The sequence below is a fragment of the Emydura macquarii genome, unplaced genomic scaffold (assembly GCF_026122565.2).
Source record: "Emydura macquarii macquarii isolate MOO-44397 ecotype Brisbane River unplaced genomic scaffold, CSIRO-AGI_Emac_v2 contig_2734, whole genome shotgun sequence".
Lineage (NCBI taxonomy): Eukaryota > Metazoa > Chordata > Testudines > Chelidae > Emydura > Emydura macquarii.
In genome coordinates this window covers 2,161,800-2,177,382 of record NW_027132871.1, presented here as the reverse complement: position 1 = coordinate 2,177,382, position 15,583 = coordinate 2,161,800, and the positions used below count along the sequence as shown (strand labels likewise).

Below are 15,583 nucleotides of genomic sequence, written 5' to 3'. Positions count from 1 at the left end.
TCCATCTCTTGATCTCCAAACACTTTATAGTGATGCATGAGCATTATTTGCCACATTTCACCATTGGGGTAACTAAGACATGATTTGCCTGGGGACCACTGTGATCTCCTTGTGACTAAGAAATAGGGCAAAGCAGGCAAGAGACCATTTAATTTTTCAGTTATTGCCTGTGTGCCATGGAGATGATGATAATTTCTGCTGACCTTCTATAGGTGTTGTTAGGCCTCACTGTATAATGTTTATAAAGTGGCATTTAAGGACAAAGTACATACAACATAGAGTGACATCCATGTGCTAAATTATGAAAGCATTTGAGGAACTGAATGTATCATGCATCTTTGACCTGGACCTCCACTGGACTCCGTTCCATCTCACCCAAAGCTACCCATGACATTTCAAACCTATGAGCACCTTCAAACAGCTGCTATTTCATAAAACCCCACCAGACAAATTCTTCTCTTTCCCCTCAAATGTGGCTTCCCTTCACTGCCACCAGATTACATGGGTAGAAGATCCAGCACTGAACATTTTCAGCCCTAGATCAATGACTGATATCTGGTGACCCACCAGCGACCTGATTCTCTCCTTGCAAGATATTGGTAACTACCATTGATTTCAAAGGAAGATAGAACCTAATGGGTCTCATTATATATAAATTCACATTCCGACTGAATGTGAAATTGACACATGGGGACAAATTTTTCACTGACTTGCATCCCACATGGTCCCAGTGAAGTCAATAGGCTGAGCACTATACATTTGTGATAATTTTGTTGAAGTCTCACAACACAGTTGTTCTATCACAAACTTACATGAATATAAATGCACTCCTCTGTTTAATAGAAGAGACTGGGCCATTGATTCTACAGGAAAAAATTACAAATTCCTGTTCAGAATTCCCTAAACACCCTACCTCTGTCCTCTACCAAAAAAAAATTAGAGAAGTAAGGAAAAGATAAAATTAAAATAGCAGTTTGCCTTGGGGCATCTGCACTAGTTATCAAAGAAGGGACATCAAGAGGTTATCTGATCTAACCCCCTGCACTGAGGCAGGACCAACTATACCTAGTCCATCCCTGAGAGGTGTTTGTCTAACCTCTTCTTAAAAACCTCCAATGACGGGGATTCCAAAACCTCCCTTGGTAGCCTATGTTAATACTTACCTACTCTTATAGTTAGAAAGTTTTTCCTCTTATCTAACCTAAATCTTGCTGCAAACTAAGCCAGTTGCTAATTGTCCTACCCTCATTGGACATGGAGAACAAGAGATCACCACCCTCTTTATAACAACCCTTTACATCTTTGAAGAGAAATGTGAAGATTCTATGAGTAGCTATAGGAAAGAGTTACAATCGTTACAGTACCTATAATCCTTTTTTCCCATATCCCAAGCAGTCGGATGGCAAACGACCTTTCTGCCATCATTAGGTTCTGTAAGCATAGAGTTGTTCCAGAAGCCTTCAGTCATTTCATAGAGGCCAACAGACACGAAAAAAGCCTCAGCAGCCTTAAATATTTTTTTTACATCCCAATTCTGAAACAAACAGTGATAATTCATTTATAGTATTAGCCAATCGTTCTGTGGCTAGGTATTTCTCACAGTCCAATAGAACAGATTATATTCTGAAAAGTGACTCTGAAAAGCATCATCCCAGTCCCCATATTTATTGTATCTCAGTGATTTCAAATCAAAGTCTTACAGTTTGCAAGTAAGTTAGTAGCTTACTGCCAGCCCTGAAAACTCACTATGGAGCTGAAAGTCAAACTGGCTCATGGCTCACCATCAATAATCAGGTTTCTGCAGTCAAAGCTAGCCTAATTATAATGCACGAGCCAGAACTGAAAAGTGTTAACAGGACTGAAAAGTAGTAAAAACTTATTTTTGTTAGTAATGTACACAAATATAGGTTCCGATTCTCCTCTCTCAGTGGTGTAAATCAGGAGTAACTTGTTGAAGGCAGCATAGTTGCAGTGTTGTAAAACCAGTGTGAAAGAAGAACTGGATCTGTAACTCAGAATACAAACAGACAGCAGATCTAAGTAAAAAAAGCTTCAATTTTAGTCACTTATCAGATCGCACCTGTACTTGAAAGTTAGTTTAAAAACCTTCATCTGGATTTCATTCAGTAATTTTACTTATTCTAAGTAGAAGGAGCTCTACATTGGCATGACTATGAGTATTGCAGCCATAAAGTCAGAGGCTTTAAAATTAGGGGAATAGGATAGTCCAGTGGCCAGGGTGTAAGACTGAGACATAGACAACCTGGGATTCAATTCCCTTCTCTGCTATAGACATCCTGGGGTGACTTTGGGAAAGTCACTTAGGGCAGTTGTTCTCAATCTTTCCAGACTACTGTACCCCTTTCAGGCGTCTGATTTCTCTTGCATACCCCGTTTCACCTCACTTAAAAATTACTTGCTTACAAAAGGAGACATAAAAATATGAAAGTGTCTGTTACTGAAGAATTGCTTACTTTCTCATTTTTACCATAGAACTATACAATAAATCCATTTGGACTATAAATATTGTACTGACAGTGTGATACTTCAGCCTGTGTTTCACTTGTGAGCCTTGTCATTCTGGGAGGCAGTGAAGCGGCAGCAACAATTCAGTTTTTCTCCACATTCAGTCATTCCTACTCTTCGTCTTGATGGCAATCATAGCAGAAAATGAGACTTCACAAAGATATGTTGACCCAAAAGGTAACAGAACACTGATCTAGATGAGTTGACATATCCCCTGGAAGACCTCTGCATACCCCAAGGGGTACACATACCCCTGGTTGAGAACCACTGACTTAGGGCTTGTCTACATGGGAAAAAGCCTGCAGGATCTGGCATGCACTAGCTAGTGTGCACTAGCTATTCTGCACCAACTCCCAGTGTGAATGCTTTTCTTGTGTACTAAGAGTGCCTTTCTGCACATTAGCTTAATGCATTTTGGAAGTGTACTAAGTTAAGCCACCTGAGGGCACTCTTAATGTGCAGGAAGAGCGTCCAGATGGGGAGTTAGTGAACAGTAGTAAATTCACACCTGATTTACTGCACACTAGCTTCCCTGTGTAGACAAATCCCCAGTCTCCCTGTGCCTAAATTCCCCATCTGTCAAATGGGGATAACAACACTTCCGTACCTCACAGGGCTGTTGTGAGGATAAATCCATTAAAGATTGGGAAAGGTTCAGATACTCTAGCAATGGGACCACATTAGTGGAGGTCCCTGTCCAAGAAGTGCTTATATTTAGGATAAATAGTCAAATGTTAAATACTAAGCTCTACTGATTGTGTTTGCTTTTGTAAAATGAGTGAAGTTCAGGCAAATCTTTAAACATTTGACAGAACATTACAGAATATTATTATTATTATTATGCCTTGAGGCCCCAACCAGGTTCAGGGCCTTATTGTAGTAGGCACTGTACAAAACATAAGAGACAATCACTGTCCTTAAATCTTACAATCTAAAGACACAAGACTGGCACAGAATTGGGAAAAAGGATACAACATACAAGATTGATCAGGGCTATGGCTGGCAAACATCTTGTTAATGCCATGATTTCTTGGGTGGGATTCTATTTACTGGGATTTGTATACAAAAAACATATATCTCGTGAAACAGATGCAGAAGAGGGTAAGGGAGTTGGAACTGAGACTAGACAGTGGGAGAAGATGAAGAGAAAGACAGGGAAAGGAATAGTCAGGGAGAGCCGAACAGATGGGAAGTAAATGTATTAACACAGAGGAAGAGTAAAGGAAAACAATAAAAGGGAGTGTAGCAAATAATTCTTTGCCTGAAGCATGACTACACCAAAGGCCAGCCATGGTTTCCAGGGGGATGGCTGAAGTATTCTATTGAGTATAAATATTATCTAAAAATGCCATTTAAAGAACCATGAGAATCGCAGCAAAACCGTATTTGCAATGCAGCCAATTGCTGCTTGACATCTCATAAGAAGTCCTACCTTTTTAAGCATTTCAGAAGTTACATCAATGTTTGGTTTGTCTGGGTAGGGGACTGTCAAGGCATACAAATTAGTCCAAAATCTACCCCACATGTCACCTTCAATAGAGAAGGAAGAGTTACAAATGAATTAAACAGCATACTATGTGCCATGCTTAAAGTCATCACAAGATTTCTGGTTTGTGTCAAATCAGGTGAAAGGATTTTCACATATGTAACCTAGGGCCTGATGCAAAGCCCATTGGAATTAATGGGAATTCTTATATTAACATTAAAGGGCTTTCATCGAGCACATTATCATTAATCATTATTATTAATTATTATTATTATTACTATTATTATTATTATGTTGCTCCTACGAGCCTAGTCATGGATCAAGGCCCCTTTTTGCTAGGTTTTGCACAAAGACAGGACACAAACATGGTCCCTGCCCCAAAGAGCTTACACTCCAAATACAACAGGTGGATACATGCAGACAGGATATATTTAATATAACAATGTAATCACGAGTAGAATATTTTAGAAAATATATAAGAACTTACTTTTATTTGCTATGCAAAAATTATTTCAATTTCAAAGGTGCTAATTTCTTCAATGAAAAAGCAACATCATAAACTTTCATTCCCTGAGATGAACTAGCTCTAACCATAGAATGTCAGGACCATTCAAAATTGAAACAACTGAAGAGCCACTGCATATCTATGTGTAATCCTACAATTAATTCTTTTTATTAACTGCTGTTCATATATTAGTAAATGTATACATTCCATTAATGCAACACAAAGGTGGCACAGTTAAAAAAGGAATGTTGGAGGTAAGGCCAAGATTTTCAAAAATACGTGCCTAAAATTATTTTCTTAGACAAGAATTTATTAGTTAGCTGAAGATACCCATTCCTGAGACTTTTAACCTAATGTCCCTAATTTCCTTTAATGACGTGAAGTTGGCTACACTGTATAGTGACATTTTGGAGAGACAATATGGGCTAACCGAAAGGGCGCTAGATGAGCCAATAGGGGATGTGGGTTCTGTGCCTAGCTCTGCCTCTAACTAGCTGTATGACCTTCGACAAATTGCTTCAACTCTCTATGCCTCTGTTTCCCCTTTCTCTGTCTTGTCTATCTAGATTGTAACCTCTTCAGGGCAGGGACTATCTTTCTCACTATGTGTTTGTAATGCACCTAGTGCAATGGGGCTCAGAATGATAATGAGAATCTGAATTAACATGCAGTTTAATGTATTAATATTTATGGCTTAAATGGCATGGTCCTGCTCCCACAGCATGAAGTATCTAGGAAATCAGGCTTATATAATATAGTTGCATTTTCATACCGAGTAAATGAGCAGGAAGATATCCTGTTGAACTGATGTGGTTTGAGCCATAGACATTCTCCAGCCTGTACCTCACATAAGCATGTAGCTCCCGATACAAAGGTTTTATCTGAAAAAATGGGGATAGATCACAGAGCCATTAATTTGTCTAAGACACCATCTGGAAATGTAGAGCCTCTAAGATTCAACCAACTGAATATTGCTTATTTTATTATATTGCACCTGTCAAATGTTCTAGGTGCATATACACTGTCAAGTGAATACATCCTAAAATTTGCAATCCAGCTGTTGTTGTTGTTGTTGTCAACATCTTGTCCCACAATAATGATATCAGGCCATGAAGTTTGAAAATCAGTTGGGCAACTTTTATAGGGTCCTGTGTAAGGACCATCCCAGTAAAGGCCATTCTGACATCACTGTGGTACCTAAGGAAGTGGCTGGCTAACAGGACCCTGGCAACCACCTTTCCATCAGGAAATTGCAGAAGAGGGTTTGGAGACACAATGCTACTGCAATCCAGCTTCCCCTCAGTAAGGCTCACATCCTAAGTCCAGTGCCTGGCCCTAATAGCACTGCACAGGCCATGCAATAGCTATGGAACCTCTCAATGGATGTCACTGTGACCCAATGGCTGAATGCTCTCAGTGGGGACTCAAATGACCCGCCCCCCTCCCCCCACCATACAGGAGAAGGATGCAAGAAGCTGCGTAGCAGCTGTCCATGTAGTCAGACCCCACATTCTCCTGCCTCCTGCACACTGTCCATTTTGAAGCAAAAATATATAGGTTCCATTGCAAACGGTACCTTCTACAGTTGTGAAGGAGGAAGCTAGATTTGCCCCTAAAAAAACCTAAATAAATATATAGGATTTGCAACAAATTCAGGCCCTGTTGGATCAAAGAGAGATGAGAATTCCAGAAAAGAGTTCAGGTTCACATGAAACCTGCATGTTCAGTTGGGGCTTGTCCCAGGTTTGCTTTGAAGTCTTAGGTTCATGGGAACATGAAACTCCAGGTGAAACTGAAAGGGCTGTGAGAGCAACAAATGTTATGAACAAAACCATTTGATTAGGGGTTGTGCAGCCTACATTAGCCGAAGCCAATGGGCTCGGCAGAGTTGTGCTATTTCCCCATAGCACTGCTGGTTAAATCACGAAACTTTCACAAATTACAAACCTGTGTACAAATGACAAAATGAAACACAGCTTAACACTGAATCACTACCTGCTCAAACGTCGTTTCCACATCTTCAATCAGTTGATTACGGCTGTAGGCATATTTTGTGGAACTATTTGTTTCATAATTTCCTCTCCAGTAATCTCCATAGTCAGAATAGTCTGTAAAACAAAGCCATGCTCTTACTGACACCAGAGCACAGCACCTTAGGAAGCGCAGTCCCCATGTGCAGTGCAGCTCTACGTCAACAGCCTGAAATTTAAATCATCTCTCCCTATAAGGGAATAGATGAAGTTACTAATATTGGAACACAAGGGATGAGTGTGTCCACTGAGATGGTGGGAGGAAGGAAGCCACCTCGTGGAAGAGCTCTGTCCTACTGCAGTTTAGATAGCTCAGGTCTCTACATGCAGCAGAAACAGAAATCGCAGCAACTGTTTGTACATTTAGCTGTGATTCATCCTAATCAGAGATGCAGAATGAAGAATTGAATTAGGCTAGGCTTCTTGATTAGATTAGGGGTCAAGGGAGAATGATGGCTTGGGTTCAGATTCAGTGACAGTGAAATCTCACAACTGGTTCTCATGAAATGGATGCGGAGCGGGCCGCCTCCAAACTAGACATAGAAAAAAGCCCTTTCTTGTTTTGAATCTACTTCAGGAATACAACTGCAGGGGCGAGGTCAGATCCTGGGATGCAAATTCAACCTCCCCTCCATGAAATTTGATTGGGGAAGGGATGGTCCATGTTTAAGGCTGACTGTCTGGGCCCTCTCTACTACTGGGGGGTGCTGGTAGTGAGACTCCTAGTGAAAGTTGCCTGACACTTTCCATTACAACCCTCTCTTTAAAACTGCTTATAACTTTGACAAACTTTTACCATCTGGGCTTAAATTTTCCATGCCTGGTCACTGCCTCTGATTAGATTTTTTGAGGAAGGGTAGAACACAGGAAAGTAGATAGGCGGATGGCTGGGTGGGGAGAGAGATGATGTAGCTTACACCTTGGTAGATTTTATTTATGTGCTGTGATATCATCCATCATAGAAGCTCCCAGGATAAAAACAATTCATCCAGGCTGCTGTTCCCTGAGAGCGTGATCCTCGCTGATAAGTGTGGAGAAGATATCCTCTGAAAAGCATCACACTACATAATCTTTCGTGCCTTAAATTAAAAAATTCTTTCAACTGTTCAGATGATAACTGCATCTGCATCTCACCTAGGCAAATTATTTTCCTGCCCCCAACCACCTATTGCCCTCTCTGCCAACGCAATCCTAGAAAATCTGATCATTCATGGAACACAATATATAAAAATCGAACACCACATGCGTTCTCCCCTCTGATACAAGATACAACTCAGTGGAGACAAAAAGACATAGCTAAGTCCACAACTATCCATTCAGCTATGACTGAGAGGCTGTAAAATATAGTGCAGCCCAGTGATGGGAAATGTTTGAATTTCAGGTAATGAGAGATACTGTTGTGTTATGGAAATGAGACAAAATACCAACAAAGACAGAGCTTCTCTCCATTATGGTGTAAGACTGTATCTGGTCTGATTCTCCACTGCCTTGCACCTTGTATAGTCTGTCACATAGGAACATCTGCTGTAGGACTGCAAGGCACCTCCTGGATCATTGAGTCCAGTCCCTGCTACTGCAGGCAACCCCATCATATAATCCCATTCATAACATTATCAAGATCCATCTTAAAATCTAGTTAGGTTGTTTTTCCCCTATTACTCATTTTGGGAGGCTGTTCAAGAACCTGACTCCTCTGATGGTTAGAAACCTGTTTCTAATTTCCAGCCTAAATTTATTCATGTCCAGTTTATTCTTATTTATTCTTTTGCCAACATTGTCCTTTAGCTTAAACAGCTCTTCAACCCTCCCAGGTGTTTACTGCCCTGACGCATTTATAGACAGAAATCAGCCTTCGTTTTTCTAGGCTAAACAAACCAAACCTTTTAGTCGCTTCTCATAAAATAGGCCCTCAGTTCCCCTGATCATCCTAGTAGCTCTTTTCTGCACCTGTTTTAGTTTAAATTCCACTTCCTTGAACGTGGGTGACCAGAATTGCACACAGTATTCCAGATGAGGTCTAACCAGTGTCTTGTACAAATGGCATTAATACTTTATCTCTACTGGAAATGCCTCCCCTGATATGTCCTAGGATCGCATTTGTCTTTTCACAGCTACATCATGTTGGTGGCTCATATCTACCCTGTGATAGATTAATATACTAGGTCTTCCTCCTGCTCTGTCTTTTCCATCTGATGATCCACCCCTATCATAGCTAAATGCTTGTTATAAGTTTCTAAGTGCACTTTGCACTGTTAAGTTTCATACCATTTCTATTACTCCAGGCCTCAAGGTCATCCAATTCTTCATGTACAATATTCCAATCCTCTGTATAGAGGATACCTCCTAACTTTGTATCATTAGTAAATTTCATTAGCACAACCCTATTTTTTTTGTTAAAGTCACTAATGAAGATATTAAATAAGATCAGCCCCAAGACACATTCTTGAGGAACTCCACTAGTAACTGACCTCCAACCTGATAGCTCTCCTTTCAGCACAACCTCTTGTCTCCCCTTTAGCCAGTTCCTTGCCTACTTTACAATTCTTGTATTAATCCCCAGCTTCTCCATCTTTAATAATTTCCCATGTAGTACAATGTTAAATGCTTACTGAAGTTCAGATAGATTAGATCTACTGCATGTGCCTCATCTAAAAAAATCTGTTATTTTTTCAAAGAAAGATACCAGATTAGTCCAGCATGATCTACCTTTGGTAAACCCATGTTGCATTTTATCCCTTTTTCTGTTTACCTCCATTATCTAGTCTCCCTGACTTGAGAGCATTAAGATCTGAGTTTTGCTCCTTCTCAGATGTGGTCATTTCCATTTTTGTACACTCATTCCCATTAGCCATCCTACCATTGTTCTACTTTATCGTCCTTATGGAAAACTGAGCTGTGAGTTGTTGGACCACACCTAGATTATCCTTAGCCTTTACCCCATCCTCACAGCATAGTGACCCCACTTCTTTTCTTCTCTTTTAATTTTTAAGGTTAAATAGCTTTTTAATATTTGTTTTAATTTCCTTTCCATGATCCTTTGCATCAGCTTGGCTTTTTGGCAGTTCTCTCTTTATCCTTATACTTTCTGACCTCCAAGACCTAGCTTTCTTTGCATATCAAACCCATCTTCCATTCCTTGTAGGCTCTCTAATTACCTCTGATAACCTTTCTGAGGTGGTTATTTATCCAGTTAGGTCTGCGGTCCTTCCTTACCAGTTACTTCCCCTTGGTTGGGATGCAAATTCCAGATAGTTTTTGTACCTTTGACTTAAAGAAATTCCAAGCCTCCTCCACTTTTAAGTCCCTGAGCTCTTTTGTCCAGTATACTTCACTAACTAGCTCCTGTAATTTCTCAAAGCTTGCCCTTTTGAAATCAAAAACCTTAGGGTATGTCTATATTAGAGAGACTATACCGGCACTGATATATCACCATAGCTATGCCACCATGCCCCCCTGGTGTAGACACAGCCTACACTGACAGAAGGGATTTTTCTGTTGGCGTAAGGCAGAACCACCCGGAATGATGGGAACTGTGTCAACTGAAACATTCTTTTGTTGACACAGCTGTGTCTACACTGAGGGTTAGGTCGGGGGTTAGTCAGGGATTAGATACGTTGGTCAGGGGTGTGGATTTTTCACACTCTGATTGGACGTATCTATGTTAACTTGCAAGTTAAGAGCAGGCCTTTGTTGCAAATTACATGTGTATAAAGTGATTGCAAAGTGTGTGCAGACAATGCTACCCACGGGTGTGTGGTAAGTTCTGACTTTGCTCGGGCACAAATAACTACACAAGGTGTGAAAGGCTGTGGAGAATCAGACCTTCTGTATTTCTGGAGGACAAAATAATTGCAATTGTAACTTACTATTAAGCCTTGCAGCTTCATTTTCCAACTCAACATAACGTTCATATAATGGTCTCATCTTCTGGCCAACTTCAGCTCTCCAGCCTTGCCAAGCCCATAGTCTCTCAGAGTAATCTGTGCTACTAGCCATAATAGTATCCAGACCTGTCATTGTTTAAAAAAAGTATCAGGACCATAAAAAAAGGATGAATTCTTTAAGTACCTGTTATTCTACATCAAAAAAGCAACAGGACAACAAGGAAGAATGAAAATAGTTCAATGTACATTGTGGGTCAAACCAGTCATTCTGTAGCTGAAAGTTTTGATGTTTAATTTATTGAAGGAAATGTTTTATTCATTTCCAATTAATCTTTCCTTCCCCCGCCTCCACTTGAGATATAGGGCCAGTATGTGATTCAGTTAAAACAAGTGTGACTCTAGACTAACTTCACTGAAATGAAGGGAGGTTTCTGGACTTATACCAGTGTAAAAGAGATCAGAATCTGGCTTGAAGTCTATCAATAGAACTTCTCTCTCTTTTCATCGATTTTGACAAAACTTCCCCTGTATGGCAGAACCTCCAAGTGCTGTAAAGCTAACATTAATTGATCTGCAAGTTTAGAAGCCACAGCCAAGTTTTGGCCTCACAAAGCTACGTCATTTGAAATGGAGCATGTAATTTTGAGCAAGCCAGATGGAGGACCCATGAATTCTGCAACTCATGCTATTTCACTACATTATTTCCACATGTAAAAAGTCACAGCAAAATTGTACTGGGAGATAAAAACCACCACCACCACCAACAACAACAAAGCCTTATGAAGCAAGATCATTTGGAGAATGCAGAGCTATTAAACCTAAAATTCGATTTTTCACAATTAAAAACCTCCTCTGTCCTTTTTTCACTCTTCTTGATACCTGTTAATGTAAAGGGCACAGGACAGACATTGTTTATACTGTACCTGGCTCCAGTAGCAAACAGTTAAATGGATCACCAGGTTTACACACAGTCCCAGTGCTGTAGATGGTGCTCATTGTACTTAAAATAGAGTTCAGCTGCAATTTAAATACAAGAAACCCCATTAAAAAAAGAAAAAATAATAAATACAAAATGAAAAATATTCCATAACTGTTAGTCCTTAAAAGCTCAGTTCAACAGCCCATCCCTCGCAGCAAGGCAGTGTAGCATGTAACTGAGTGAAGATGAATTTAAGAAAGTGCTCAAATGCTTTGCTAAGTTGAAGCCTACTTGGACAAGACAGATAATGCAATATCTTTGAAAGGATATTAAGTGACTCCACAAAACCTTTCAAATACATAATAAATAATAATAATAAATATTAACAATACTTTTTATGTATATGGCACCCATGCCAAGGGCTTCTAGCTAAGTATACAGTATACAGTACGTTCTTTATAATGGAGGGGAAAAGATCCCTTTTATAGGTACTGGCAGGTTGCTTGTTGCTAAATATTTGACCTCAACCACTTACTGTGGCAATGAGTGCCACAGTCTAATTACACATCTGAACAACTATTTCCTTGTCTCAGTTTTAAATTTGCCACCTTTGAATTTCATTGAATGCCTTCTTGTTCGTGTTTCTATTTATTCCCCAAAATCCTGAACCTACAATGCACTTAAGCATGTATATGATTTTTCTTATGTGAGTAGTCCCATTGACTATGCTATATAGACACATGCATGTTGCTTAATTAAATGTAAATACACTGAAGGCTCTGGGTAGTCAATGAGTTAATGTAATGTTCTAAATATATACATAATATAAACTCTAGCAATAAATTAAATGTGCATATATGTAATATTAGCTAATAAAAGATATATCATTCACAGCAAGACAACACTGTTGGGGTTTCATATGTTACTGGGATAAACAAAGACTAGGAATAATATTGTAATCACTGCCAGAGATATTTTGAAATGTATTTCAATTCTTGGGACAATCTACATACATTTAGGAACTTACTTCATTGTATTTTTCCCCAGATAGCACTGATATTCCTTTGTCCTGAAGAGACTGCAGTTGGAGTCTGACAAGAGGATCTGTAATTTTATCTAGTGCATACTGCTTGGAATTGTTGGATTCTTTATCATAGAATGCAGACCATTTGGCTCCTGCTTCGTTCTAAAACAGATTAATTAAAATCTGAATCATTCATTTGTTAGAAATCCAGCAAGATAATAAGTTTTAGGGGTGAAAATATGCCTTGCATGAAGAATTAGTCTTGTGGATTTTGCTAGTTCTCTCATTAGCTTTGGCAATATTTCTACTATACAGTGAAACCAACTAGGGAATGTTTTGGATCCAATTAATGCACAAATGTAGAGCTTTTCAAATTATTTGTATTTGGACAAATAGCAATCAAGTAGCCAATACCCTCCCCCCAAAACAAACCAATTGTTTGATTCAGTATCATCAAGTTGTGCACATAACTGGCCTATGTCACCATGTGTACTTATTAATGCTCCCCGCCACTCCCCCGCCCTGTGATGGTTGTTACATTCAGGCGTTAAATCTTGTTTTATGTTAGACTGTAAGCCCTTGGGGGCCCGGGCCATGTCCACCTTATACATTTGAACAGTCCATAGCTCAAGAGTCATGATCCTGACTGAGTCCTTTGGGTGCTGTCACAATAGAAGTAATAAAATCATAACTGCCACACCACTGATTGTAATTCATTTGATTACACAACTATGTAATCTTCCTGAAGTTATAATAATTAGGGTTTACTGATTGGACATGGAAGACCACATTCTCAAACCCTTTTTGGGAGCCAAGCTGTGCCTGCAGAATATGAACCAATTGCTCACGCCAGCTCTGCAGCTGTGTGTGTCTCTACTCTGCAAAACAAGCAGGCGTGCAGAGGCAATGAAATCACAAGTACTTAAGAACATTATCTGGATTTGGGCAATCACTAGAAGATCCATCTTTCATTTCCATCTTTTTTGTTACAGACAATGAGCTAAATGAGAATCCTGCCACATAGGGTTGCTTTAGAATCTTAGGACACTGCTAATCCCACTTCCTTATGTTTCATGACATTTAAGAGATCTTGTACCAATGGTTATAGCTCCTTGCTACTCATCAAAAGATAAGAATTACCTCCTGGCATGCATACATTCAGAACTGCATATGAAAATGTTGGCAATGTCTTTTTTCCACCCCAGTCTTTGGGAGTGAGCAAAAGGGGCATCATTTTCTTTTTACTCTTTTTAACATCTCACCCCCAACCAGAATTAAATTTATTAGTGTGTAAATGTATTTTTTACATTATTTGTTCCTGGGGGATGACTAAGCAGGTTGGCAGTCAAGTGGAGAGGGGGGATTTTCTGCCCAATGAGAATAGCCAGAGGGGGGATAGTTGGATTGCCAGCCGACTCCTCTCCATGAGAAGGGCTGGTTGGGTGCATGGGCTGTCCCCACCCATTTGGAGAACTGGTTGAGGAGAGGGCGAAATGGTTGTGTGATTGTGAAGGGGTGACCCCATCCTATGAGAAAAGTGGGTTTGCAGAAGCTACTGGGGATCCCTTTCATTTACTCTAGCCCTCTAGCAAACAAGGGACATGTCACTGCTGGCATCACAATAGTGCATGCACAAGGGACAACCAGGGGCACCGTCAGTGAGCATTACTGGTATCACATGGAGCACCTTATTATCCTGTACATGGATAAATGGCACTTCAATGTTACATGTTTGGGAATGTTACAGAACAATGATTAGCTGGGAGGATTTCATCCTGCAATCAATGGCTGTATTTTAATCAAGAAATGTTACAGTTAAGGCATGTTTTAATTAAGGAGTACGACTCCAGTGAGTATGGGGATTCTGGGTTGTATTTTTATTCAGAATTGAGTCCGTTGAGATTACACTGCATTATCACACGCTGAAACGTGTTTGTTTTCAAATATAACTTCAGAAGTCACCACGATATTTTCCCTTGGTTTTCAAGACTCCAAGGTTAGGAGATGCTTTCTAATATGGCTGCAGCATGGAATCGTCAGTGACCAATAAGATTATGGTTGAATGCTGTCACAGCATATGATATCTGTTTACAGGGGCAGGTGATTGTACTGGATAGCTAGAGTCAGAGAAGAGGCTGGATAGTTAGAGACTTATTGTGAGATAAGGCAAGCATAGCTGTTACTGTCCTTCCGGTGGCTATATAGTAGTCAGAACACCTGGCTCTGGAAGTCTGTCTTCACTTAATTTTCCTCACAACACAGTTTTACCTAGTCCACTGGTGATTGCTAAAGCTGCTAATCTATGAGAATAGATGCAATCATCCACAGTGAAATAGATTTAGGTCACCAACTCATTTCACATTCCCCACCAATTGCCCATCAGAACATTTTCAGTAACTACGGAACTAAAATCCAAAATTGACCCCATCCCTAGAAGTGCATAGTTCCTTATCCATTAGCAATTCCTACCTATCTACAGCCATACAATCAACTATAATGTAGTTATAATATCATTTCTAAAATAATAGCAAATATTCCTAGACAATGCTAAGTACCCACCATCTTTCTGGCATTCTCTTCTGTAATGTTGGTGTTATAGTCCCATGAGGCAAGTGAACTTGCATAAGATAGATCTTCTGCTTGTACATTGAACTGAAGCAAAAAGGTGCTGGCCTCTTGTGTTATATTCTGTGATGTAGCAAAAGCAGTGAGACCACAAAGAAGCCAAAGAGGGACCAACATACTTCCTTCTGAGCCAAGATCCACTAATTGAGTTAGGTTTCCTCAAATAAGCTTCTTAATCAGCTTCTGTCTCATCAGCCTTTGCACATAGGTGTGTGCTAGGGGAAAAGAAGGAGAATCCAATTTGCTGGACCTTTTATAGGTTTCATCCAGTGAAGGACAGAAATGAAAATAGCTTTAAAAAGGCAAATAAACAAAAGTTAATGGTTAACGCTGCAGAAACATAATTACTAGTAGCATTTTATGGTCTTCTTATAAAAGGCTTTTACTTTTAGTTAATATTTCCCCAGTATGCTGTCAGTGATACAGCTGATTATTATCTGTAGTCTCACAGTGCCAGAGGAAGTCCAAGATCTGCAAATCCTTTACCAGGTTGATGCTAATTTACAGAAATAGTTAGTAAATTCAATGAGACACTATGTGACCACATCTCTTGGGAAGTAACAAATTCAGTGTAGGACTGGTAT

General features: G+C 39.7%; 1 protein-coding gene across 1 annotated transcript in view; it reads right to left on the bottom strand.

Moving 5' to 3' along the window:
* Nucleotides 1–15,206, bottom strand: part of ACE2 (angiotensin converting enzyme 2) — a 33,514-nt gene extending 18,308 nt beyond the window's left edge. The window contains exons 1-8 of the mRNA XM_067566145.1: nucleotides 14,934–15,206; nucleotides 12,378–12,536; nucleotides 11,355–11,448; nucleotides 10,414–10,557; nucleotides 6,513–6,625; nucleotides 5,290–5,398; nucleotides 3,959–4,056; nucleotides 1,365–1,534 (exon numbers count right to left, since the gene is read on the bottom strand). Of these exons, the coding sequence (XP_067422246.1) occupies nucleotides 1,365–1,534; nucleotides 3,959–4,056; nucleotides 5,290–5,398; nucleotides 6,513–6,625; nucleotides 10,414–10,557; nucleotides 11,355–11,448; nucleotides 12,378–12,536; nucleotides 14,934–15,116 (1,070 nt within the window). The 5' untranslated portion in view covers nucleotides 15,117–15,206. The remainder of the gene's footprint in view (nucleotides 1–1,364; nucleotides 1,535–3,958; nucleotides 4,057–5,289; nucleotides 5,399–6,512; nucleotides 6,626–10,413; nucleotides 10,558–11,354; nucleotides 11,449–12,377; nucleotides 12,537–14,933) is intronic.
* Nucleotides 15,207–15,583: the final 377 nt, after the last annotated feature.